At 36.1% G+C, this 26,425-nt stretch overlaps 1 protein-coding gene across 6 annotated transcripts in view; it reads right to left on the minus strand.

The window, feature by feature from the left end:
- LOC145293679 (uncharacterized) overlaps nucleotides 1–16,095 on the minus strand; it is an 82,180-nt gene extending 66,085 nt beyond the window's left edge. For 4 of the 6 annotated variants that reach the window (XM_080140074.1, XM_080140072.1, XM_080140069.1 and 1 more), the window contains exons 1-3: nucleotides 15,961–16,095; nucleotides 6,789–6,867; nucleotides 1,225–1,270 (exon numbers count right to left, since the gene is read on the minus strand). In XM_080140074.1, coding sequence (XP_079996200.1) covers nucleotides 1,225–1,270; nucleotides 6,789–6,855 — 113 coding nt within the window. In that variant the 5' untranslated portion in view covers nucleotides 6,856–6,867; nucleotides 15,961–16,095. The other 2 variants (XM_080140070.1, XM_080140073.1) reach the window with 2 other exon arrangements.
- Nucleotides 16,096–26,425: the final 10,330 nt, after the last annotated feature.

Genomic DNA, 26,425 nt, shown 5'->3' on the forward strand with positions numbered 1-26,425 from the left:
CAAATAGCCCAAGATGTCAAGATTAGTACAGGATCTGTGGAAACTATCATTCATGACCATTTGCATATGCATAAGGTGTCTGCCAGATGGATTCCCAGGTTGCTCACACCATTCCAGAAGCGAGAATGCGTCAAGTGCTCGAGGATGAATTTGGAGATGTGCCAAGAAGATGAGTCAAAATTTTTCAAAAGACTGATTACACAGGATGAAACCTGGGTCCATCACTATGATCCAGAGACCAAAGCCCAGTCAATGCAGCGGAAGCACCTGGACTCACCACCTCCAAAGAAAGCAAGGGTGCAGCCCTCTGCTGGCAAGGTCATGCTCGCAGTTTTCTGGGACCAGGACGGAGTAGTGATGACAGATTTCTTGGCAAAGGGTACCACAATTATAGGAGCCTATTATGCTTCACTTTCGAGGAAATTAAGGGAAGCTATCAAAATCAAGAGGTGGGGCAAGATCAGCAAAGGTACCCTCCTCCTGCAGGACAATGCTCTGGTCCACAACTCGTATGTCGCCAGATCAGAAGCATGGGCATGTGGTTATGAAATCTTTCCCCATCCTCCCTACTCTCCTAACCTTGCACCCTCTGACTTTCACCTCTTCCCAGCCATGAAGTCGTTTTTGAAAGGAAACCGTTTCCCAGATGATGCAGCCTTGATTTCTAAAGTCACGTCGTGGTTGGAGGACCAACCTGGGGTGTTCTACAAAAACGGTTTCCAGAGCTGCATCAAACGATGGGAGAAATGCATAACTCTGGGTGGTTCCTATGTAGAGAAAGACTAATAACTATGCCAAGTTTCGTTGCTCTACTACTATGGGAAGTGGCTCAGGGGCATTACTTATTGCACGCCCCTCGTAAGTTATATGTATACAAAATAAAATTGACTTAAGTTTGGTTAAGTAAAAGTAACAAAACAAACTTTAAAATAATAAAACTTTCAGTTTCAGAACTTTAAAACTATACAAATTGGTAGAAAATTAAATACTACTTCGTTTGGTAAAAAGATTTTATGTTGTATAACTATTTATTTTTCGATTTCTCGTCTGTTAATTATACTGCAATTACCCCAACAAACGTAAACAATCTTTCAGACTAATTTACACCTGGAAAATTCCAGGTTCAGTGTATGATCTGTGTGTGTAAACAGTTCCAATCTGATGAGGAGGGGAAGCTGAAAACATTAATAAAATTCCAAAAATGGCATCTGAACATTTACTTACAGGATCTTTTCCAAATAAACGTTTACAGTTTTTGGCAATTGTAAACCTGGAAAAAGAAAGAAAAATAATAAAGATTGAAAAAGTAAACATTTTTTTTTTTGCTTTTATGATTGAAAATTTACTTTTTACTTTTATTCACACTAAACACGTTCTTTGCCAGATTTTATCAGAGAGGAAATTCCAAAGGTAGGTGGTCTGAAGATAGAAGCTATTAGAGTAGAAAGTCTTTGGTATCTGGAGGCAAGAAAGAGTGCTATTTTGCTGAAGATATTTTTTTTAAATTTCATCTCGTCTGTTCTCTTGTGAATAAAACTAAATTAAAATAAACATAGCCTACATTTAGCTGTGCTTCAATATTCATAATGAGCAGTGAATTTGTTTATAAGTCAATCCTGTATATACAACATATTTATAATTTTATAAAAGGTGTGTATATATATATATGTGTGTGTGTGTGTGTGTGTGTGTGTGTGTGTGTGTGTGTGTGTGTGTGTGTGTGTGAAATTGTCTGTCTGTCTGTCTGTCTATGTACATTTCCCTACCAAACTACTCCATCAATTTTCAGTCTACAGACTCGAGATTTTACATAAGGAGTATTGAGATTTGGGAAAATCATCTGTATCGGTTATCGGCTAGAAATCTAGCTATCAAGGGGAAAAAATTCAACTATTTGACCTTTGAAAAATCTACCAAACTCCTCTGCCAATTTGAAGTCTAAACAAGTGAAATTTTAGATGTAGGTTACATTTGATTTGAGCCCAAAACAATAAATGTTAAGGGGTCAAAACTGGGGTCCAATTAAAAACAAAAATTGACCTCTGCGGTTTCTACCAAATTACTGAGCCAATTTTTAAACCAAACATTTGAAATTTTATATAAAGTGTATTCAGACATAGAGCAAGCTTTTTAATCGGGGTTTGACCGAAAATTTGGCTGCCAAGGAGTCAATGTTCAAAAGATTTGACTATTGCGGTCTCTAGCAAACTATTCAGCCAATTTTGGGTCTAAACATTCGAAATTTTACATAAAGGGTATTCAGGAATGCAGCAAGCTTTTTAATCAGTTTTGCACGAAAAATTTGGCTGCCAAGGTTGAAAGAGTTCACCTTTGCGGATTCTACCAAACTCCTCCGCTAATTTTAGGTCTAAGCACTTGAAATTTTAGATGCAGAATACCTGGACATGAGTAAAACTTTTAATATATATATATATACATATGCACATAAATTATGAACAGTATATAGGGCCCGAGCAAAGCCGGCCGAACTGCTAGTATATATATATATATATATATATATATATATATATATATATATATATATATATATATATCACTCTTTAATTAATCTTTCTCTGAAGGTTATTGATTTTTTTTTTATTCCTCTTTATTTCTATACCTGGTCTTAAATATGTCTAAATCTTAATATAAATTCGATATTCAGTTGATTGAGTTTGTTTTTGTTTTTTATATATAAATTTGTTCTAGTCAGGTTTTTTTTATTCCTACACCGATGTCTGGATATTTGTATTTTATTAATCTCCATTTTTAATTGATTATTAATAATCGACCATACGTTTCCTTTGGAGTAATATCTATGTTATCTCGCATATCCCTCTATATTTACATGAACAAACCAGAAACCAGTAGAAGAAGCGACGGTGACAATAATGGCGACGCTAAGACGATCCCCGCATATAAACACGAATAATTATCTCATAAAACACTGCAACAGTACAACACCTACCAGAACGCATTCACAACTTTCTTAGCTATAAATTGATATAACACATATATACAAGCATCAAACAGCGACCCCCTACAATACATTAAAACACAAAAACAAACACAAATAAAAAGCGAAACCGCCTTTTGTCTATAACTACGTCCGCATCGCGAATATAAAAATGACAGCTTTATCGACAAGCGGGCAGATCGATACAGCGTGTCAAGCTGTGAATCTTGCTCCGTCAGCAGTCAGCAGCCGTTAACCCCATCGCCAACGACACCAGCTACTGAAATTACTGCGCCACAGCCGGCACCATCTCACTCGTGATACAAAAGACTACCCTTCTTCCGCCGCCGCCACCGTCGCCAGATCACCACAGCTCACCAGCCAACAGCCGTTATCTCCTCGCCAGCGACAATAGCTACTAAAATTACTGTGCCACCGCCGCCACTGCCTCACCGCTGCAATCTCACTCGTGATACTGGACAGCAAGCCTTGAAGACTACCCCTTTTCCACCGCTGCCGCCATAGCCAGATCACCACAACACACCAGACAGCGAGGTTTTCCTGCCAATAGCAGGAGCCACTGTCACCAAATCTCCACAGCGACACCTGCTATTAGGATTACTCCTCTTCCGCCGTCGCCGCACTCGTATTCCAGATGCTAGAACACTAAGCCACATTCCTGTAACCGCCGCTACCGCACACGTATCCCAGATGCCAGAACACAAAAGCCACATTCCTGACATCGCCGCCTCCACCTCAGCCTGACCTAACACCAGATCGTCGCCGAGTCATATTAAACACCCGACCAGCATGCCCACCGCCGCCGCTGCCAGAGCAATTCGTTTAACGATCATTTTATCTTTAAATAAAAGGTTTCAACTCAACCTTTTCGTTTGTTCCTTTCTTGCTTCCATACGCTCAGTTTTGTATACAACATCTCTAATATTTTGGGTGTTTTTTAATCTGGTTTTGTAACACCGGATTCTTTCAGCTTCTCTCTATGTTCCTTCTAAGAGATATAACATCGTTTTTTTTGTTTGTTTTTTGTTGTTTTTTTTACTCCAATATTTTATCTCGATATACGTATCAATTCTGACAATGAAATTTTACCAACTTTTGCAACTGTTCTGTCGATTCTTCTATCTGCAGAATTTTTGCCAGGATTTTATTCTTTAATCAAACTAATCTTTAAGATTTACCTGGATCTTTCGAGGCTTTTACAAACTCTTACAAGAATTTAATTGCTCTTGAAATATCAAAGGCTTTTTTAAAGGTATAGCATAAAGGTTTACTTCACAAGATCTCCAGCTACGATATAGCTGGAAACGTCTTTTTAATTATTAAATCATTTCTATCTGATAGGTTCATAAGAGTAGTGGTTGATAGACAGAAATCAGAAGCTCACAGTATTAATGTTGGCGTCCATCAGGGTTCTATATTGGGCCCAACTCTCTCCTGATGTACATCAATGATCTCCCAAATCACAATATTAAATCATTCGTAGATATTTATGAAAATGGCACCACAATCTATGGCAACACATCAAAAGCTGGAAATGACGAAGCTTACTCTCTCTCTCTCTCTCTCTCTCTCTCTCTCTCTCTCTCTCTCTCTTTCTCTCTCTCTCTCTCTCTCTCTGATTCTCTCTTCACTGACTTTGAGTACATGGTGCAATGGGGAAAAAGTGACTGGTTAATTTTAATGCATCTAAAACCAAGCTTATCTCTTTCCATCATCAACGCTCTGATCTGACCCCAATTGAAATGAATGGCTCTCGTCTTGGGAGGCTCCATGTTTTGGCAAGCTTCTGGGTCTGGCCTTCACTCATGATCTGAAAAGGAACATGTACATCAAGTCTGTTACCAAGGTTGATGGAAAAATGGTTGGATCATTATACCACTCCAGTAGCTATCTCACTGCTGATGTAATCCTCTACCTGTATAAGAGCCACATACGTTCTAGGGTGGAGTACTGTTGTCACATCTGGGAAGGAGCTCTTCAAAGCACCCTGTTCTGCCTTGACAGAGTTCAAAACCAACATCGTAACTTAGTACGTTCTGACCTTTTTTCTTTCTCCTGCAACCTCTTTCCCACAGAAAAGACATTGCGAGCCTGTCTCTGCTCTATCGTTATTTTCATAGCAAATGCTCATCTGAGTTCCAATCTATGGTCTCCCTCACTTGTCAAACTTTCACACAAAAACACTCGTCTAGCTTAAACCACTATCAATAATATAGCCCATTCTCTATCTGTGCCTAGACCTAAACGTGGATCCCATGAACAAAGCTTTTTTCCCAGAACTGCCCACCTACGGAACTCTGTTCCGCTGGCCTGCTTTCCACCAGCTGACTACAGTATGGTTGTCTTCAAGTCCCATGTAAACAAGTTATTGTTGAACCGTCTCTTTAAATAATCAAATTATACAAAATTTCACTACTAAAGATTACTATGCTATTGTTCCAATGACCACGGTACACTCATTAACCTTTATCCTCTAGTGGCCTCCAAGCCTTGATAAGAGATTACATCTTTGTAAAAAAAATAAAGAAAATACTTTACCAGAATTTAATTCAATTTCTCTTTACCCTTTCGAACTTTCTCTCTCTCTCTCTCTCTCTCTCTCTCTCTCTCTCTCTCTCTCTCTCTCTCTCTCTCTGCAACCCCATTCTAAGGATTTTCCTTGGACTTTTATAAAATCGTGAATATGTTAAGGACTTTACTGTGGATCTCTAAAAGCTTGGATTTTTCCTTTATTTTCTATGTTCTTAATAATTTTCTCTTTTTTTATTTTACTTTCTATTTCTGATAATATTTATAATTTTTCCTTATTATTCCTTATTTGTCACAAAGATAAAATAAGCTTGTTCTAACAAATTGGTTGTAGATTTCACAATCGTCGAAAATAATAAAGAGTTGTTGAATCGATAAGTTTTAAAAATAAAAGAAGTTGTGACAGATGAACGGTTTGATCACCCGAAAGTTTGAGTCGAAATATTTTATAGTTTTATTGCCCTTCCCCCTCCACAAAAAGAAATTATACTTTTTCAGCGATTGCCTACGAACAGACTGAACAACTTAATGGAAAGAATAATATTTTAAAACGAGATTAGTTTCGCTTATACATTTAATGTAAAATAACCCATTCTCAAGCCATTTTAATGCAGTTGAACATGTTTTTGCTATGGGATATCAATTCTCTGGGTTATTGGAGGTTGTTTTGGGGGGATGACTAATATACTTTTTTGTGTATTTTTTTTTTACACAGTGATTACCACTTATCAAGGCCCGGAAGCCACTCAGGGATAAGGGTTATTGCAAGTACATTACGTTAGTGTGGAGATTTGATGAAATGTTTACTTAAGGGGGCGGTTCATTAGGAATTTGTTAACATTGGACTTGAAGACATCCAAGTTGTAGTCCGGTGGGAAGCAGGCAGACGGAACAGAGTTCCACAGGCGTGCAGTTCTAAGAAAGAAGCTTTGTTCATGGAATCCGCGTTTTGATTTAGGCACAGATAAAGAGTGGGGGAAATTTTTCACAGTGGATTCAGCTAGACAGGTGTTTTTCATGAAAGATTGGCGAGGGGGGACCAGAGATTGGAGTTCAGACGAGCACCTGCCATGGAAATAACGATAAAAAAATATAGACGTATGTAGACGAATACGTGTGATTTTAAGACTGCACTCAAACTTAGAATAAAAATGATTTAATGCAAGAAAACTATTTTATTTTTCTTTATAACAAGTCGTTATAATGTAGTTGGACGTTTTTATCACTGGAGATTTTGACTCAATATATTTTAGATTAAAATTATTAAGACTATTATTCTCACGTTGCTTGATGGATGGCTTCACAATGCTTTTGTATATGTCATCTCCAATAACAGAAATGGTCTCCATCTTGATTTGTTTCTAAAAAAAAAAAAAATGAAATGTTAACATTTCAGTTATTTTTTCAAAATGTTTTGGAATGCAAAAGTACAATGTGTAATCATTGATTATAAAAGCGATAGAAAGAAAAAAGAAAAAATAATTTAATCTTCATTAAATATGCCATTTAAATTTCATTAAATGTACCATTAAAATTTCATTAAATGTACCATTAAAATTTCATTAAATATGCTGCTGAAACTTCAAGGTTTTCAGTTTTTGACAGTTTTTCCATACAATTGAACATGGTATTCTAATTTCCACCTGGAGAATTCCAGGTTTCAATGTGCTGCGTGTGTGTTAATAATTTAAATCAAATCCAATTAGGAGGGGGGGGGGGAGCATTGATAAAATTAAAAATGTCATTTGAATATTTACTTATAGGTTCTTTTTCTAAAAAAGTTTACAGGTTTTGGTAAGGATAAAACTGAAAAAAAAAAGCAAAAATAAAACAAAAACCATAAAAGAGAAAAACAAAACAACCATTTTTGTGTGCGATTTCATTAAATGTACCATTAAAATTTCATTAAATGTACCATTAAAATATAATTAAATGTACTATTAAAATTTCATCAGAAAAACAAAACAACCATTTTTGTGTGCGTTAAAATCTTTTCAATCAAAAATGTTTCAAGCTTGGACATTGATATTTTACTTTTATTTACACCAAACAAGTGAGACATAACGGGCTACAAATATGTAATGTTCGACTGTAATTAGGGGCAGGATTACAGGGGCTCACCAAGTGGGGAATTGTGCAACAAGATGCTTGTTCACATTACATTGAAAATTCTGCATATGTTTACAGCCGAAGAAATAGGGACGGAATTCCAAAAGAATTGGTCTAAGAAAAAACAGCTATTGGAATAGAAAACTTTCTAGCATCAGAGGGATCTCTACAGTGAATATATTTTGCTGAATATATTTAAATTGTCTCAAAGTGCTTCCTTCCCTTTTTAACCCTTATGAATAAAACTAAATTAAATTAAATTTAGCCGACATTTAGTCCTCTTACACTTAGCTGCTCTGTCCCAACATTTATAATGATCTGTGAATCCTTTACATACAATATTCATAAACATTTGTAACTTTATAAAAGATAGAAATATTTATAATATATATGGAAAATATCTACGTATATATTATTTGTGATTTGGACAAGAAGCATCAACACTAGACCTTAGTCCAAAAACTGGGCACAAAAGAAGTAATTAGGCCAAGTTTTTCAGGAATACAAGACAAATGATTCGATTTACATTTTGCGTTTTATATATAAGTAGAGATAATATCTATAAAAGACCAAGACTTCTAAGAGTTGGGAGGCTCTACTGGTGTTATGGGGTACATGGCATGAATAGCAGGGTGTACACGGTACTGAGTGAATGCAGTTTGTTTGTGCCAGGGAATGCAAAGGGGTTAACAAAGGTTACCGTGACATAGATCGAACCCACGATTTCCATTAACAAAGAGTGCACCTGCATTGTCTGAGACAGGTCAATGAGTGTATTTTGGATGGGAGTGGTTAATGGGGATTACAGCCCCCCCACACATGCCATAATAGAAATAGAAACGCACATGGGAATTTTTTAGTCAGTCAGTCAGTCAGTTGAGAGTTAAGTCGACAGTTTACAGTTCGAGTTTCGAGTCCAACAAACAGTTGTGGAGCGACAATGGGCAGCTATGAATGGAAGATGAATTAATAGAGAAATTTCCACCATCCTTCTAAGGATAGGCAGAGAAATAGGGGTTACCATTTGACTGTGAACCAATAAAGTCCAAATTGTCCAGAAAATGAGCCTTGTGTTGTTGTTATGGGCTTTTTTGTTCTAGGCGAGCCGACATGATCAAGAGATGCAATCTATATATCTATAAAAGTGAACGTGCCTGTCTGTCTGTGTGTCTGTCTGTCTGTGTGTCTGTGTGTCTGTCTGTCTGTGTACATTTCCCTACGCAATAACTCTGTCAATTTTTAGTCTATAGACTCGAAATTTGAAATACCGGGTACTGAGATTTGGGAAAATCGATGTGACGGGTGTCAGCCAGAAATTTGGCTTTTAAGGGGTCAAATTTCAACGATTTGACCTTTAAGAACTCTACCAAACTCCTCCGACAATTTTGGGTCTAGACACTTGAAATTTTAGATATAGGTTCCTTGAACATGGATCTAACTTAATAAAGTGATTTGAGCCCGAAACAATAAATTTTAAGGGGTCATAATAGGGGTCAAAGTTTTAAAAAATTAACCATTTTTTTTTGTTTTTTTTGCTTTTTTTGCACAGCATACACCTCCAAACACCCGAGCAACGCCGGGCACCCCTGCTAGTGAAAATATAAACTTTAAATTTTAAACTTCTAACATTTCATTCATTGTTGAAAGGAAATTCTAACCAATCAAATTGATTTCAGCTGAGGCTATGTATTTCGGCATAAACTATCTGACCTGTGTGCAGATGTTGCTCAGGAATATAGATTAAATCAAGAAATTCCATGGTTAACCATGAATTGTTAAATTATTTGCTGCTTATGACTGTCCAGTGCTATCACAGCATATGCCACAATGTTAATGTAAACCAGCAACCAGAAAAGTAAAAAGCATACATGTGGTAAAGTGAGGTCAACTCCCTATATCAGACTAGAAAAGTAAAGAACAAACTTTGTATCCTCCCCACTGAATTCTATATAAATATTCTTGTCGTGGTAGGAGAAGCAACCTCGTTATTTCCTAGTATAATCACTTAAAGCCTGTCACAAAGAACAATTGTGCTGTCTGCTGCCAGCAAGCATACTTGTGACAAAAGGTGATCAACTCTCTCTCAATTATTATGAATTGCTTGCATTTTGCTATTATTGTGGGGGGGGGGTTGTAACCAGTAGATGCAGGGATATTTTTATTAAATATATATGCATATCTTTAGATATTCACGAACATAGAATAATAACTTTTAGACTATAAATAATGGTTTGCTTACTTGACATCCAGTTTGATACAAATAAGCATACAAAGTTTTTGGTTTGTAAGCTATAAAAGTCAATAATCGACTTTACTTTATTATTTAGATTACATTTATATTATAATTTCCTAAGTATACTGTAAAAGTTAACATTAAAATTTGAGAACTGTTCAGTTTCATCATTATTAATTTGAAAATTTTGGTCTGTGTACTTGACCCTCAAATCTGATATTCTTTTATTCTATGCATACAGAAGACCTATAAAGGGAGCGTCCATTATTTATATTTTACATCTTGTGTAATATATAGACAATAATAAGAAGGAAAATATGTAATAATTTCGGTTATTTGAAAAAAATTATCCCTATTAAGAAAAGTCCCCGGTGAATATTAAAAATTTTAAACAGTAGTTTATATTGTTTTAATTTAATCCAAAATTGCTTGTTCGTTATTTTATGAAAGTTTCATGTGTTTAAGAGTTTCCTCTCATATTGACAATTTCTGTATTTAATACAGTTTTCTACTTTCTTCCATTCGAAATAAATTTGATAGAATTGCGATATCACTTGGACTGTTATAGGTATGGCGTTTGTTTTATAAGTTTAAGATAAAATAGCTATAAACAAATGACAGCAACAGAAAACGTGTTTTTAAAAAATGTTCAAGCATGCATTCAAATTGTTAGATCACCTGACCTTTTATATTATTTTATACCATTACAACAAAATGGTTATAAACAAATTAAAAATGACAGAAATGAAAAAATATTTTTTTTTAATATTCAATCATGCATTCACAAATTTTAACCTCTAGGCAATCCATAAAAATATCAAGTTTTTTGGCTCAGTGCATTTTTGTTATTATACAGTTTAACATTATATAAATAGAATTTGAAGTGAAGGTACAAAATAGTTAACGAAGATTTCATGTTAAGAATGGATTTCTAAATAACAATGCTATTTATAAACCCATTTAACATGAGTGTGGGAAGGGGGTTTTGTTAACTATTCTGTACCTTCAAGAATTTGATTTAAAAAATTAAAAGATTTTCAATTCATCTCCAAAGGGCAAAATGACGATGCTGAGCGTTGAAGAATTTGAATCAAGATGAGGGTCATTAATAGATTGAATGAACTTTCCACCCACGGCAGGAACTTTCTAATTTAATGGAGGGGAGAATGTATTGTGTTTCGTATGGATATGAAATTTCCCAATAGCACTCTCCATGACGAAGCGCTAGCTCTGTATACTACTCCAGTAGTGTCCGCCATGTTACTTTATAGTGTTGACGCCGTTCTTTTGTGCTAATAAAAACCTTATTTAAAGGGTATACAGTATTTGTTTTACTTACAACAAACCCCACATGAGCAGCTTATTCAAAACTGTTTCTTTTACCGTGAATCTCAGTTCGAATACCGCTATCTTTAATGACAACACAGCAAAACACGTATGGCGGCATTTATCAGCAATATTAACACAGAAAGACAAGGTTCCTCTGTTCATACAAACTAGCGAAACAAAGAAAACAAGAAACCCTGTTGTGGTGTGGTAGATGTATTATATATGTCCCTCAGTCGTACAAAATAGGAAAAATGAATTGTTTTGAATAAGAAACGAACACCACATTTATTTGAAGTAAACGAACTAGATTTTATTTCATGAAGAAACAAATGAAAGAAAAGGGTACAGCACGTGTTTAGTTTGGCGTGCGTCTCTCGCTGTTAACTGGTGAGGAGGAAAGTCTATAGTTTGGCGTGCGTCTCTCGCTGTTAGCTGGTGAGAGGGAAAATCTATTGCTGGAGAGAGAGAGAGAGAGAGAGAGAGAGAGAGAGAGAGAGAGAAAGTCAGTCCAGTTCATGGAGATAGAAAGCGTGTAAGGTGTACATACTGTCTGTTGACTCTTGCCCCACGCATAGTAGCAGGTGACATGAGGCGCACGGGCCCCAAAAGGGAGCGAATGGTCCGTTGACCGCTCAGCTCAAGAGCTAAGTCGAAAAGGAAGGAAACAGCTTGTCTCTTGCTTTTATAGTTATTTCCGGTGGTCTTTCGCGCATGTGTGGATTTCCTTTAAAGGGGAAGTGGCATTGCCCATGTGTGCGTACGTATGCGTACGTATGCGTATGTGTGCGTACATGTGTGTGTATGCACATGAATGTGAGTGTATGTACGTGAACATGAACATATCTACATGTGTGTACATGTGTACATATGCTTGTGTGCACATATGTGTATGACAAGAAAAATGGCTTGAGATGTGAACGTGTGTTTTTGTGCAAGACTAGAAGGGCTCGTACAATACTCCCCTTCTCAGGAAAAAAAAATACAGTGTATATATATATATATATATATATGTATATATATATATATATATATATATATATATATATATATATATATATATATATATATATATATATATATATATTTGTGGAAGTAATGTTTTCGGCAATTGACTTTTCATCCTGTTTTTTTGCTGTTGGTGTGGTTGTTTAAAAAAAACGTCAAAAACAGAGTGTGTTCGTAAAAAAAAGTATTTACTTACACGTGGAAAAGGTATTTACTCTTTTTTTAGGCTGACATTTGTTTTTTGTTTGTTTGTTTGTTTTTGTGTGCTGACATGTGCAACGAGTTGCTTGGACAGTGAAGTGAATTGTTCGTTTGGAAGGAAAATTTTTTTGTTTTGACGTGGTGTGTGTAGTTGCCAGTGTCTTCGAAAGTGAGTCTGCGGTAGTGTGTCTACATTGTTTGTACGGGCGCTTGTTGCACATTCGTTCATGTTGAGTGGGTGTCCAGTTGGCGGCTGTCAACGAAACTTCCAGTTGTGAGTTTATCAGTGTACGTGGTGCATCTCAACTTGTATTGTGAATTCAACTTCTTCCTATGTGTTGATAGGGATGTCCTGTAATTGGTATTTTGTTGTTGCTTCTGCTGTGTGGGAGAGAATGTGTATATGCCTATGTGATTTTGCTTCTCGCGTTTGTTGCAGGGTAATGTCAAGAAACCGTGAAAAAGTTTGTGGAGCTCAAATTTTTCTTTATATTCGGTATGAAATCGACAGCTCTGTGTTTATTTTTCTGCTGAGTCTAACGAGGGGTTTCGTCATTGTAGTTCACTTGTTTTTCTTTGTTGAAATGTTCGTTTTTTTTTTGTTTATCAAATAAAAGACGTGTCTTGCTCAAAACAATTAATTTAAAAAAGGTAGGGTCACCATGCATGTTCGTTTCACGTCTCGTTGTGGTCACCGGTTTGTTGCGGGATTGTGGTATAGAAGGAAATGCGTGTTCATCTCATGTCGGGTCACCAATTTGTAGTGGACTAGGGTATAGAAGGAAATGCGTGTTCATCTCACGTCGGGTCACCAATTTGTTGCGATGTGGTGCAAAATAGGAAAAATTAATTCAATTGAGAAAGAGACAAACGATGTGTTAAATTGAATTAAACAAACTATTATTTATTTCGTGAAGAAACAAATGAAAGAAAAAGGTACAGCACGTGTTTAGTTTGGTGTGCGTCTCTCGCTGTTTACTGGTGAGAAGGAAAGTCTATTGTTGTAGAGAGAGAGAGAGAAAGTCAATCCAGTTTGGCATGCGTCTCTCGCTGTTAGCTGGTGAGAGGGAAAGTCTATTGTTGTATAGAGAGAGAGAGAAAAAATGAAAGTCAATCCAGGCCATGGAGATAGAAAATGTGTAAGGTGAACATACTGTCTGTTGACTCTTGCCCCACATAGTAGCAGGTGGCGTGAAGCACGTGGGTACGCACACCCCAAAAGAGAGCGGCTGGTCCGTCGACCGCTTAGGTCGGAAGGCGACTCGAAAAAGGGGTTAAACAGCTCATGTCTCTTGCTTTTATAGTTGTTTCCGGTGGTCTTTTGCGCATGTGTGGATTTCCTTACATGTGCGTGTGTGTACATGTGTGTACGTTAGCGTGTGTGTGTATGCACGTGAATGTGAGTGTATGTATGCGAACGTGAATATATCTACATGTGTGTATGTGCACGCGTATGTTTGTGTGCGCGTATGTGTATGACAAGAAAAATGGCTTGAGATGTGAACGCGTGTTTTTGTGCAAGACTAAAGGGCTCGTACAACCCAAAGAGCGTTTTAAGGCCGGATCTCTTGAAATAAGTTTCTTCGGATATCAGTAATTTGCAAAACATTTTCTTTCCTTTTCTCTCTTTTTTCTTTTAAAATGCAAGCTTTTATTACACTTTCATTTGTGTTGTTTTCCTTTCTCCTCGCTGACTTAACAATATAGTTCATACCACATACCTAACTGTAAAAATCCCAATAATATAGTATTTATTCTGATCACAGTTATAGAAGGAGAATTCTTAAAATGAGAGAATTTAATTTTCCCCATCCAGAGTAATCCATTTTGCAAACTGAACTCCTCTCTCTTAAAATCAACCTTGTGTTTAACTTTACCTTTACCGTCAAGAGCAAATGCCCTAGAAAGGAAAACTCTGTCGAGAGATTCACAAATCCTATGGGATATAACTTGAGATTTTTTATGTACATTTACCAAGCTTTATCAGTCGCCATTTATCAAGACCTAAAGGCCACTCGAAGGTTAAAGAAAGGTGAGAGAGAAAATCTTTTGAATTACTGTTTTTAAAAAATAAATAATAAGATGAGAATCCAGGAAGTTGAATGATTATTGATCATAAAAATTAACTTTGGATTGGCTAAAAAAAGAAAAAATAAAGCATACCAAAACAAAAAACGAAAAGAAAATGGGAGAGCATCAAAGTGTAGTATTCGTTATGTCTTCAGATAGAGAAGTTCTTGAATGAGCCAAATTTTTTTTTGTCCAAAATCCAGAATGTCTCCGTTTGTTAAACAATTCTCGTGAAGAAGCGAAAAATAGTGTAGTATCTGTTTTGTGTCCAGTTAGAGAAGGAGGAAGAAAGGAAGGATTCTTCAACTGGGCACATTCTTATTTTTTACCGTATTTAACGTTCCCCTTTCTTGTGAAACTGAACATACTCCTCCCCATTAAAAATGAGTGAATCTAACTTTGAGCTTCGTGGGAAGCTAAGTAGACAGAGACAAAAAGAAACAAGCATGCATGGGGGGGGGGTACACTGAAGATTAATAAAAAAAAAATGTATACAAAAATAATTACAACTTAAATGTAACGACCGGAGATATTAATCTGAAACCATGAACAAAAGAAATCATTAAAAAATTATGATTGAATTATCGATAATAATTTTTTTTTCAACATCCCAAACAAGGCATATTGCCAGTGAAAAGTAAGGAGTTACTGTGATTAGGGTCAGATGTATTATGGGCATCACAAGTGGGGAGTTATGCAACAAGATGTTTGTTCTAGACCGAAATTGCTGCATGTTGGTACAGTCAGAGAAACAGAGAGCAGAGAGAAAATTCCAAACGCAGGTGGGTTGAAGAAAGAATATTTTTCAGCACCATGGGACCTCCATAGTGCAGGGTGGGATTTTGCTGATGGTCAGGTTGCCCAGGAGTCTATTAGCTAAGAGTCTCTTTTTTTAACCCTGCCCAAGAAAAAGAGACCAGTGGTTGGTGCACCAGCCACGATGTGTAAACCATAATCCATGCATTGTTAAATGATGGATTTATAGAGATATGCGATACTGGCAGATGTGAAAAGTTTTCTAATCTGATAAAGGGAACCTAAATCATTGCAGCATACTTGGCAGTGTCTCCTATGTATTTATTCGAATTTTATGCTGTCTGTGAATGTTAGATAGAGTTTAAACATTCCCATTTCGAGAAGAATTCTATAAACCATGGTAATCGATGGTTGGGATTACCTCCATGACAGACCTTGTCAAAATGCTACTGTCCTTCAGCGAAATTGAAAATAAACTTCAACTTACCTGAAAAGTGAATTACCAGAGAGTTCTGTATAAAGATGTGCTACACCTTCTCTAAGAAGAGCAACAATGACTCTTAATGCGATGCACTTGTTGAAGTTTTACTTTCTAGTTTTTAGGAAATGCAAGACCTATTAGACTCTCTTTTACAACTTGTCTAAGACTACTGGTTGGTGCCATGGTAATCGATAGTTTGAAAGACCTTCATATCAGATCTTGTCAAAGTGCTATTGCCTTTCGGTGAAATTGAAAAAATCTTCAACTTACCTGAGTTAACAGAGAGCCTAGTATAAAGACGTGATACTCCCTCCCTAAGAAAAGCAACAATGACTTTTTTTATACGACGTACTTGTTAAATTACGTTTTAGTTTCGCCTAACCTACTTTTGTTTGGCAAAAGGAGGGTGGGGTTATTTTTTCTTTTCAATTTTATTTTGCGCAACTTTATTTGACTATTTAACTTATAATTTTATTCAAATTATTATTCATAAAATTTCCAGTTACAAATCGAACCAATAAACAAAATAATTTGAAAAATAGATTTTTATTTTTAAACATGTGTGAGGGAGGAGGAAGGGGGTATTACATTTTGTTTAAATTTCTCAATGAGTGATTATTTGGGAATACCAGGTGCTTATCTTGATATTGTTTTCAGTCATACTGGACTTGCCACCGAAATAAAGCAGTGTCAATTCAGGAGAGATGTGGTTATAGATTGTGTAACCTTTGCTTCGCAATTACATGTGAGCTACTCTTAAAACTTGATGGAACCATAAATGTTAAGAAAGACATTGTTTTTATTTGTCACTAATTCTATCTAGCCGGTGTTGCCTGGAAATCATTTTATTTTCATTTTTGTTTGTTTATTTCCTTTAAAAAAAATGCCATTTTTTCTCTTAAATTAACTCCTTCCACTAAATCACCTATAGCCCCTTAAAAAAAAAATAAATTCTACTTATTAGGCAATTACGTGTGAACATCCTGAAAAATTTGGTGGAAAAAAGAAAAACTATATTTGAATTAAAGATGGAAGGGTATTAGTTCGAAATTTCCAGTTACAAATCGAACCAATAAAAAAAAAGATAATTTGAAAAATATATTTTTATTTTTAAAAATGTGTAATGTAAAATAATCTCTCACTTTCGATCCTTTCTAGTGTTTTGAGTTAACCAATTTTATATGTTTGCTAGCAGATGTAACCGGCGTTGCCCGGGTGCTGGATTAAACAGTTACATCTGTATGGATATTAGTTGTCTCTTGGGCATCGGGGCTTTTACATAGTAACGAAATGACCCGGCATTTTTTTTTACCCTTGATAAATGACCTTGAACGATTTTTTTCCAGTTGGAAATATAAGCACCGTTTCTTGGTAACGAAATTTTGGGGTCGTCACCAAAATCCGTTTTTCATCGTAATAAAAAGGGAAAGAAAAAAAAGGGGGGGAAGCATTTATAGCAAATTTCTCGGAAAAAAGTAACTAATGGAAAAGAGTAAAGAAATACAGACCCGAATAAGTTTAAAATGATCCAAGTTTATTAAAACAAAAAGTTATCGATTGCCTTTATTTCCCAAGGCTGGGGTTAAAACCCCTTAAGGAAACATTTAAAAATACATATAAAACAAACACCAAAAAGACGTCAATCCTTACTTGCAAGAAAGGCTGAAAGAAAAGAACATATAAAAAAAACAACAGAAAACAGTCCTTGTTTTGAATTCAGCCCTTTTAACGAAATGTTCAGTCTTTCTTTGACAAAATTTTCTTTTTTTTCCGAAAGGAATCACAAACAAAAAGTTTCTTTGACCTAAAATGTGAGAAAGAAGTATTTTCCCTTTGTGAAGGCTCAGGCGCCTTTTAATTCAAAGGGGAGAGAAGACCATAAAGCCGCTTTGGTAGGCTTTATGTGTACAAATACGGGGTAAATTCTTGAATTATGGAAGATTTCCTTTCCGAAGAACTGCACGCCAGTGGAACTCTCTTCCGTTTGCCTGTTTCCCACCTGACTACAACTTGGACGTCTTCAAGTCCAACATAAACAAACTCCTGACAAACCGCCCCTTTAAATAAGATACTCTATATAACCACCCAATACTAATAATTACTACAATACTATCTCATTGATTACTGTACACGCGATAACCCTTATCCCTGAGTGGCCTTCGGGCCTTGATAAGTGGTGAACCCCATGTAAAAAAAAACTGACGAAAACGGGCAAAAAGCCATCCTCCTTCTCCTCTTCCTCTTCCTCCTCCTCCTCTTCCCTCCTCCAGATGGTAGGAGTGGAGCCAACTGCTAGAAAAGGAACTATACCTATGCTGATGATGATAATAATAGAAGTGACCTGCCGGTTAAGGAATGCGTTACCCAAATGCGAAGATGTTGAATGGGTATAAATAAAAAAATAAATAAAAAGTATTTCTCTATTAAAAATTTCAACATTGGTTTTGTTTAAGAAAATGTGAGAACCGGGACAATTTTTACTTTTTACTTTTTTCTTATTATTAAAAAGTGTGGCTTGAGTTTTAAATTTGGCTGTTTTGGCTTTTTTTTTTTTTCCTGAGAACGGCATTTTGTTTACAAAAGTTATTTTATTGTTACAATCCGAGATAAAACAGTAAAATATTCGTTTTAAAATTTACAAAAAAAAAAGAGAGAAAACAAAACAAGATTAATCATTTAGAAAGCCATTCTTAACATATGTATAAATGTGATATCCTAACGTATTTTTGTCAACAGTTTAATAATAACCAGAAACACTGTAGGTACTAAACGTAACGCTAATTCCTTTAAAAGAAATGGAGTGAAAATAACGGAAAGAAACTGAGACGTGATGTGCATGCGAGTATTATGTTTCACTTCTTGCAAGTAAAAATAATATTCGAGCTGAGCTCGAAACCAAAACCTAAAGACAGTAAGTTAAGTACGATAACCATTAGACTAGCTCGACACAATCTTGAAAATATTTTCAAACATACTTATTCTTAACATAAGGAAGCTGTAATGTGAACGATTCGCGCATGCGCAATCTTTAAACAGTTGACAACAGATAAAAATCCGATGACCCCCAAGTACCAATTGTTTTAAATTTTGCTTTTTAGCAGCTGTTTTTTGTTTCGGATGAAAACCGATTAAAAAGTTGTCCACATGTCTGAATACATTATATACCGAATTTCAAGTCTGTAGATCAAAAATTCGTTGAGTATATAGGTTGAGAAATGTCTTCAATCACACACATTCTCACTTTTGTAGATTTTAGCTCTTGCCGATAAACCCTGTGTATTTTTTAGGGGGTGCTTATTTTTTTAGTCGATTACATGATTTTACAGACATAACATTTTAACTTGGCGTTAGTATTAAAAATGTTAACTGTTCTAAAAGTGTTATATAACGGATCCCCATGTAGACAGGCTGAGAGTTTTAGCTAGTGCATGAGAGATAGATTTGTGTAACGGCACCCATGGTTTTGTTTCGAAAGTTAGTTCGAGTTCAAAAATCTGTCGCAAACACAGTGCAGCGACACGCAAGAAACATATTAACGGGGGGATAAGGAACGTTTCAGTTGCGTGTACATTTGTTATATACCCACGTAATTTCTGCGGGTATAAAACTAAAAGCTTGTCTTCTTTCACCAACGTAGTTGAAAACACTACCACGTGACAGGGCATACACATGTAGAAGACTAGGATATAAATACAAGAAAAAATAATGAAACGAATTGAATAAAGGAAACAAAGAACTCAAATGCTGGAATAAAATAAACATGTCGTTTATTTTCTGTTGAGAAATGAAAGTATTGAGTGTACACGTGTTCATTCCACCGTTGACGACTACGCGCGTGGAAGGAAAGGGGAATGCAATAGAGAAACGCGAAGTGGCAAGCCGGCCTGTAGAAAGAGAGGGTTAAGCTCAGTAGAGAATTGCGCACATGTCTGTGTTGATGGATCAAAACGAAAGTGAGATAGAGTGAGAAAGTCAATCCAGGAGATAGAAAGCATATAAAGTGTACGTACAGTCTGTTGGCTTTTTGTCCCACATAGTAGCAAGTGGTGTGAGGTACGCGCGTGCGCGCGCATGCCGAAACGGCAGTGGCTGGTGCGCCGACCAACCACCTCGGAAGGCATGTTGGAAAAGGGAAGAAGCCGCTTATTGCTCTTTCTTTTATAGGTGTTTCCGGTGGTCTTTTGCGCATGTGTGGATTTCCTTTGAAAGGGAAAGTGACGTTGTCCATGCGTACGTGTATGTGAGTACATGTGTATACGTTAGCGTGTGTGTATATACACGTGAATGTGAGTGTATGTACGCGAACGTGAATATATGTACGTGTGTGGACGTGGGCGCGTATGTTTGTGTGCGTGTATGTATATGACAAGTAATATAGCTTGAAATGTGAATGCGTGTTTTTGTGTGAGACTAGAAAAGGCTTGCGCACACATTCTATTCAATCAGCGCTCAAAGAAAACATTTATCAAATCTCTTTTTCCGATTGCTTGCTCCTGGAGCCGATCGAAATGTATAAAAGACATTGCGCGCGAAACCCATTCAGTTCAGAAGTAAGCCACTCTCTGCCGGATTCTTGACATTAAACCCATCAGTCGTCAGAATTTCCTTTCCGTTCAGACTAGGACGCAATACAACAAGGAAACACTCGCTTAAATCGTTAATATGACTTTGCGCGCCGTACACCGAAAGCTTATGAATTTTCCTGGATTAATTACCAAAAAAAAAAAAAAAAAATACAGTTTTCTGTTGCATCAGCTATATTAATGGAACTGATTAAACAACAAATTTTGATTTCCTTTTTCTGTTTAAAAAAGAAAGAAAGAAGGAAAGAAACACATTTTTCTAAAAAAAAATGTGATTCTGCCTTCAGGGAAAGATTTCTCAGTTCTTCTTTCATTACATTTTTTAATTCAGATCCTTCAGACTTTCTTAAATATATATGTTGTGAATATGGATTATCTCCCTTGATAATCCAAGACTATATAAGCTGTGTATTTCCGCTTGTCGAGTAGACAAGTAGTTGAATTCTTGTCGGTCGACATCCGGTACTCGTACTGAGCTGGTGGCTGAAGTGTGGTGTCTGCTCAGATGCCGCACTCAAATTAATTGCCCTTAGTCAATTGAAGGGGAAACCCTTCTATAATAAGGCAATTTTATTTTTGCAAACTGCCAGAGTGCTCCTTTTAAGGGGAGCTGGTTTTCTCCCACATTAAAAACGACTTTGTGTCAAATTTATTTTATCACAAATAAATACCGACAAGTAGTCAAATTCTTAATTGAAGAATAAAGATTACTAGATGGAAACTTATCGTCCTGTTTTCATTACAATTTATTCAATTAAAGAATGGAACATTTTACATTTTATTCGACCGGGACGATTTATAACAGATTCAGAAAGCGACAAATGCTGGCAACATTGGTGCGAGACCTTTAGAAATTTTATCGAGGTTCTACATTCAGAAAGACCAGGACTTCCCATCAATAAGCGTGCGCTCTTAACCAACTACCTGTCTCACACAGTCAACGAAATCTCTCGGATTGCGTTACCTACGAAGAAGCAATCGATGTACTGGACGCTACAGTTATATAAAACCCAAAAATTAGATATTTTCTAGACACCTACTCGCAACTCGCCGACAAGAAGCAGGTGAAACACTGGACCATTTCCTTAAGAGCCTTTGGACACTGGGTGAAGATTACAACTTCTGCCCAATGACGGCTTTAGAATCCCAAGAGCAACACATTTTGAACGCCTTCATTAGCGGCTTACGTAATGCTCAGGTAAGACATCTTCTTGAGAATAAGACCCTTACACATGTTTGGATTCGTGAGCATAGGTCGAAACTTCTCTAACAAGAAAACAAAAACAAGCAAAAAATCAGTAAATAGCAACAACTTGGAAACAAATTTTAAAGCCCAAAATAAATTTTATTTAATCATAAGTTTATTTTTAGATATGGGAGATGTGTAATTTGTATGAATTCTGTCTGTTCGTGATCTCCCATGAGCATGAAGTTATTAAGATTAAAGTCCATGAATAAAGTGGAGAAATATGCATTTTTTATGAGACAAAAGTCCGAAATTATAATCCAAGTGAAAACATAATATTTGTGTAATTGTAAGAATATTGGCTGGAAATCTTCATGAATGAGAAAATCCTCGCGACCGAGGAAATTGTTATTGTCAACATTTTCTTTATGAAGAAAAACCACGAATGAAGGTATACTGGGAAAGTAAGAGTTTTGCAAGAAAAAAATATTCATTGTTTGTTGTTTGCGTGAATTTGGTTGGTAAAGAATTGAGTAATTTATCTGTTGCAGGCTGAGCTTGGTATTCTTAGCCGTGCAGTTTTACGTCTTTAAACGGAGTCTGACATGTGTGATAACCACGAGCAGCGGCAAAGTAAACTTGTGGGAACGCCGTCTGAAACTTGTTTGTTTTTTGGCTGGTCAGGCCTTTTCTATTAATTTTTGTTCCGGCCTGTTCACTATTTCAATGCACGAAATATAGTCCCATAGATTTGTGTGTAGAATTGTTGTGTCACAACTACGATTCTAGGCGCTGATAGAATTGCGTGAGCAAACGGTGACAAAACCAAGATATTGAGATGATGAAAGGGCCACTCATGTTACGAAACAGTCACAGGGAGCAAAATCAACCACAGCAAAGCAATCGGGCAGCAGTTGAATACCTGGGACACATGACGCCACTCTTCCGGATCTTTTTGCTGGGCAAATGACATGGTTTAAATCCTCAGCACATGGTTTAAATTGTGCCTTTCAAGCAGTAGCTTAAGGTCAAGATCAGATGTGATAGAAAAAAGCTTGCATTTGGTTTTTGAAAGGTGGATAAAAGTAACAAGTTTGTTTGAACAAAAAGGATTCAAATAAATATGAAGACGTGTTCCCTGCCTGAACATGTCGCACAAGGTTCCTGGTCCTGTCTGACCCCAGATTTTCAGGTAACTTTATCCTCTTAGCTAGTCGAGTGAATGAGTTATCTGCCCTTTGGTAATAGAAATCCTTCAAGGTGCCCATTCTAAAGGATCTACTCATCCAGAGGACAACCTTCTAATCAAAAGTCCCCCAAAAAAGGCAGCAAAAATGTTAAGCACTAACAGGCATATTGTTTTGTATACTCTGCCGACACAGTAGCAGTAACAAATAAATGGTACACTTTCAAAATTAAAAATATATTGACCTGCAATAAAGCGATACACAGGGTTTATATGAAAATAATTTGGATACTAGTTGATTATAAATTTGTACCTTAGTATATATATATATATATATATATATCAGGGTGGGCCAAAATAAGGGTCCTATTTTTAAAATTATTCAAATTTAACTGTGTGTATATATATATATATATATATATATATATATATATATAAAGAAAGCATTTTTATATCATGAATAGGCTAACCAAATTAATCAAGAGTAGGAAACTAGATCTAATATCTGTAACATTTTTTTTTTGTTCTTGTCATTAAGGGAGGTGGTGGTTGATCAACACTGCTGGGGAGCCATGATTTTATATATTGTTTTTTTTTTTTTAAATCCCCAAAACAGTGTTTCATGGTAAACAACTGATGATCCCTTAAAGTAACATTAGTACTATAGTGAATTCGAGAGAGCAAGTTGATGCAGTGATTGCAGGTGATTAAATGACTTACTGACTAAATAGTTTTCGAACGAATGATAAAAAATATAAAAATCAAATAAGTTTCTTATATAATTTTAAAGGTTAAAAAACTTCCAAGACTATATATATATATATATATATATATATATATATATAGTAAGTTATAAAATGTATATGGCGATTAAGCTACACTGAATATTCCGCGTTTCATCCACTCTAGCACTCTTCAGGCTTATGCACGAATTCTGTGGTTGTTTGTCGTTTTTATATGTGCATCTTCTATTGAGATTTTAGTTAGTCAATCAGCTTTCTAGTATCCACCGCGCCCTTCCTATAAGCCAATGAGCATGCATTTATTGGACAAAGACCTATTTGGCCTCTGGTTGACCTGTCCCTTTGTGTGTGCTCTAATTAGCCTGGATATTTAGTTTCTTGATCTGTTTTAAGTCTAGGTTAGTGTTTTTTTTTGTTTTTTTATTAATGTTAGTTTATATATAAATATATATATATGTGTACACACATATATGAACATATATATATACATATATGTGTGATCGTTTATGTATATTCATGTTTATTTAATTTATTTATTTGTTATTTTCTATTGTTTTTCTTAGTTTTAAAACTATTTTCTATCGCTATCCTAGAGTAAATTTTATCTTGTGAACACAGTTGTTTGCTATTTCTCTTCTACAGTTTAATAGATGCTGGGGTTCTTTAAAGTACAGGATAGCAAATTTTTCATGAAGGCATAATCTACATGTAGGCAAGAAATACTACGTAGGTATGACTTCCTTAGATTTCAAAACTCGATACTATGACCACAAAAGTACATTCAACAATAAAAAACACCGTATGAAAACAACACTAGCGAATAAATACTGGGAACTCAAGGAAAGCGGACATTCACCAGTAGTCAAATGGAAAATAATAAGACAAGCTACCACGTGTAAGGACCTAGACGACCCATGTAGATTATGTCTTGATGAAGCATTTGCTATCCTGTACTTTAAAGAACCCCAACATCTATTAAACTGTCCATGCGTCTGCGCATCCATTAGTTCGGATTATTGCCAAATAACCGTCCATTAGTTTTTCCTGAAATTTTGCCAAAAATTGTATTTCATTAAATAGATGTGCATAGTAAAAAAAATTTTTTTACAAAAATTCCTGTTGCGCCCCCAGGGGCTCAAAAGAGGTAAAAAATGACACATTTTGCCCCATAACTTTTGATCCATCCATTAGATTTTTTTAAAACTTGGCCAAAATGTCGAGGCTATTGTTCTTAATATAAATCCAGTATGGGTGATCCTGGCAAAATTCTGGTTCACGACCCCAGGGACTTTTAGTGCTAAAAATGCCTCTTTTTGTGGCTCTTTTTTCATATTTATCAACAAAAACTTGATATGTCTGACTATATAGTGGTTTTCATTGCGGTCAATTCAAATATACATGTATTAAAGCCTGAAACTGCACCGTTATCCATTTATACTGGGATTTGGTGTCCCCAGAGACTCAAAAGAGGTCAAAAATGCCTCAAAATGGCCCAAAATGGCACTTTTTGATCCATTAGATTTTCCTGAAACTTGGTAAAAATGTGGAGACCATTGTTCTTAATATAAATTCAGTATGGGTGACCCTGGCAAAATTCTGTTTTGCATCCCTCTTGGACTTTTAGGGCTAAAAAAAATGCCTTTTTGGAGCTCTTTTTTCATATTACTCAACAAAAACTTGATATGTAGTAGCTTTCCATGGTGCTGAATTCAAATATACATGTCTTAAGGCGTGAAACTGCATCATTTGTCCATTTTCACTGGGATTCGGCGTTCCCAGGTGCTCAAAAGGGGTCACAAATGCCGTAAAATTTACAAAAGATGACACTTTTTAACCCATAACTTTTGCCTCATCCATTAGATTTTTCTGAAACTTGGCGAAAATGTGAAGGCAATGTTGGCACTTCACACTTCTCACAGTCATCATTTCTTCACTATTTTTTTTGGCGTCATCTCACATGCAGCATAAGAGGAGGATCATGCACGCGAGGCTTGCTATTATTATTGTTAATTGATTCGAGTGAGGGCAGGTCGTTGGATCAATTATTATGATTAGAAAAATAAACAAATAAATTGGGAAAAAAATGATTGATATATAATAATATCGCGAGACGAATGTGAAAATAGAAAATAGATGTAAGCATGATTTTTGGTTTGCATAAACAAATAACTAGATTAGGGTTACATCAGCTGTTGGTCTGAAACACGTAATGAGACACGTGATGAGATGTAGATTTGGGGAGATTCTAGTCAGTCGTTAGCTGGACATCAGAGAGAACAGACGACTTAAAAAGGGGAGTTGGTCTCTCTGTGATGTGGGGAGCAGCATAATCTTAGGCAGCCAAGATGTAAAAACGTGTAATCTCTGAAGATGCCAGCCGGATCATAAAAATAAATGTTTGTAAATAATTCAGATATGTGTTGGTATTTACATCTGTTAAAAAGAACCGTTTGTCTACAACTGTTTCGATATGTCCACATCAATCGTTTCCTGTTAGAACTGTTGTATAAATGTTAAAATATACACACCAGATGATCAACTAAATGATACGATGTATATACATACACATATTTACATGTATATGAATATACAGAAAAAGATAAACCCCACTATTTAACATGTACGTCATTATAGAACATAGTCATACACATAATGTAACAGAAGTACGCCATCATTTCTGAGTCAGTGCAGCTGCTAGTGCTTTGGCCCCTCCTCCTTGCTAGTTTCCTGGGGTCACGGTTCACTGCTAGGTGACCATTCGGGTTACACCTATAGCACACCAACCTTTCCAAGAATTTCCTGCAGTCTCTGCAGGTGTGGCCCCGACATTCCAAACATGCAACTTGTGGTCTCGTCCAGCTTCTGCTCACATTTTTCCGAGCTGTGTTGCTGCTGTTCCTATAGACCCAGAGGGTTGAGTGTTCATTAGCATTTTTGCACTTGGGAGCATCTTGCTTACCTTCATGGTCCCAACACCCAGGACCTGCTGTAGCTTTTAGAAATCTCCTGAGGAACCCGATGACAAACGCCATTTTGG

This window comes from Euprymna scolopes, chromosome 15, assembly GCF_053919585.1.
Source record: "Euprymna scolopes isolate OS-2025 chromosome 15, ASM5391958v1, whole genome shotgun sequence".
In the NCBI taxonomy this organism is placed as follows: Eukaryota; Metazoa; Mollusca; class Cephalopoda; order Sepiida; family Sepiolidae; genus Euprymna; species Euprymna scolopes.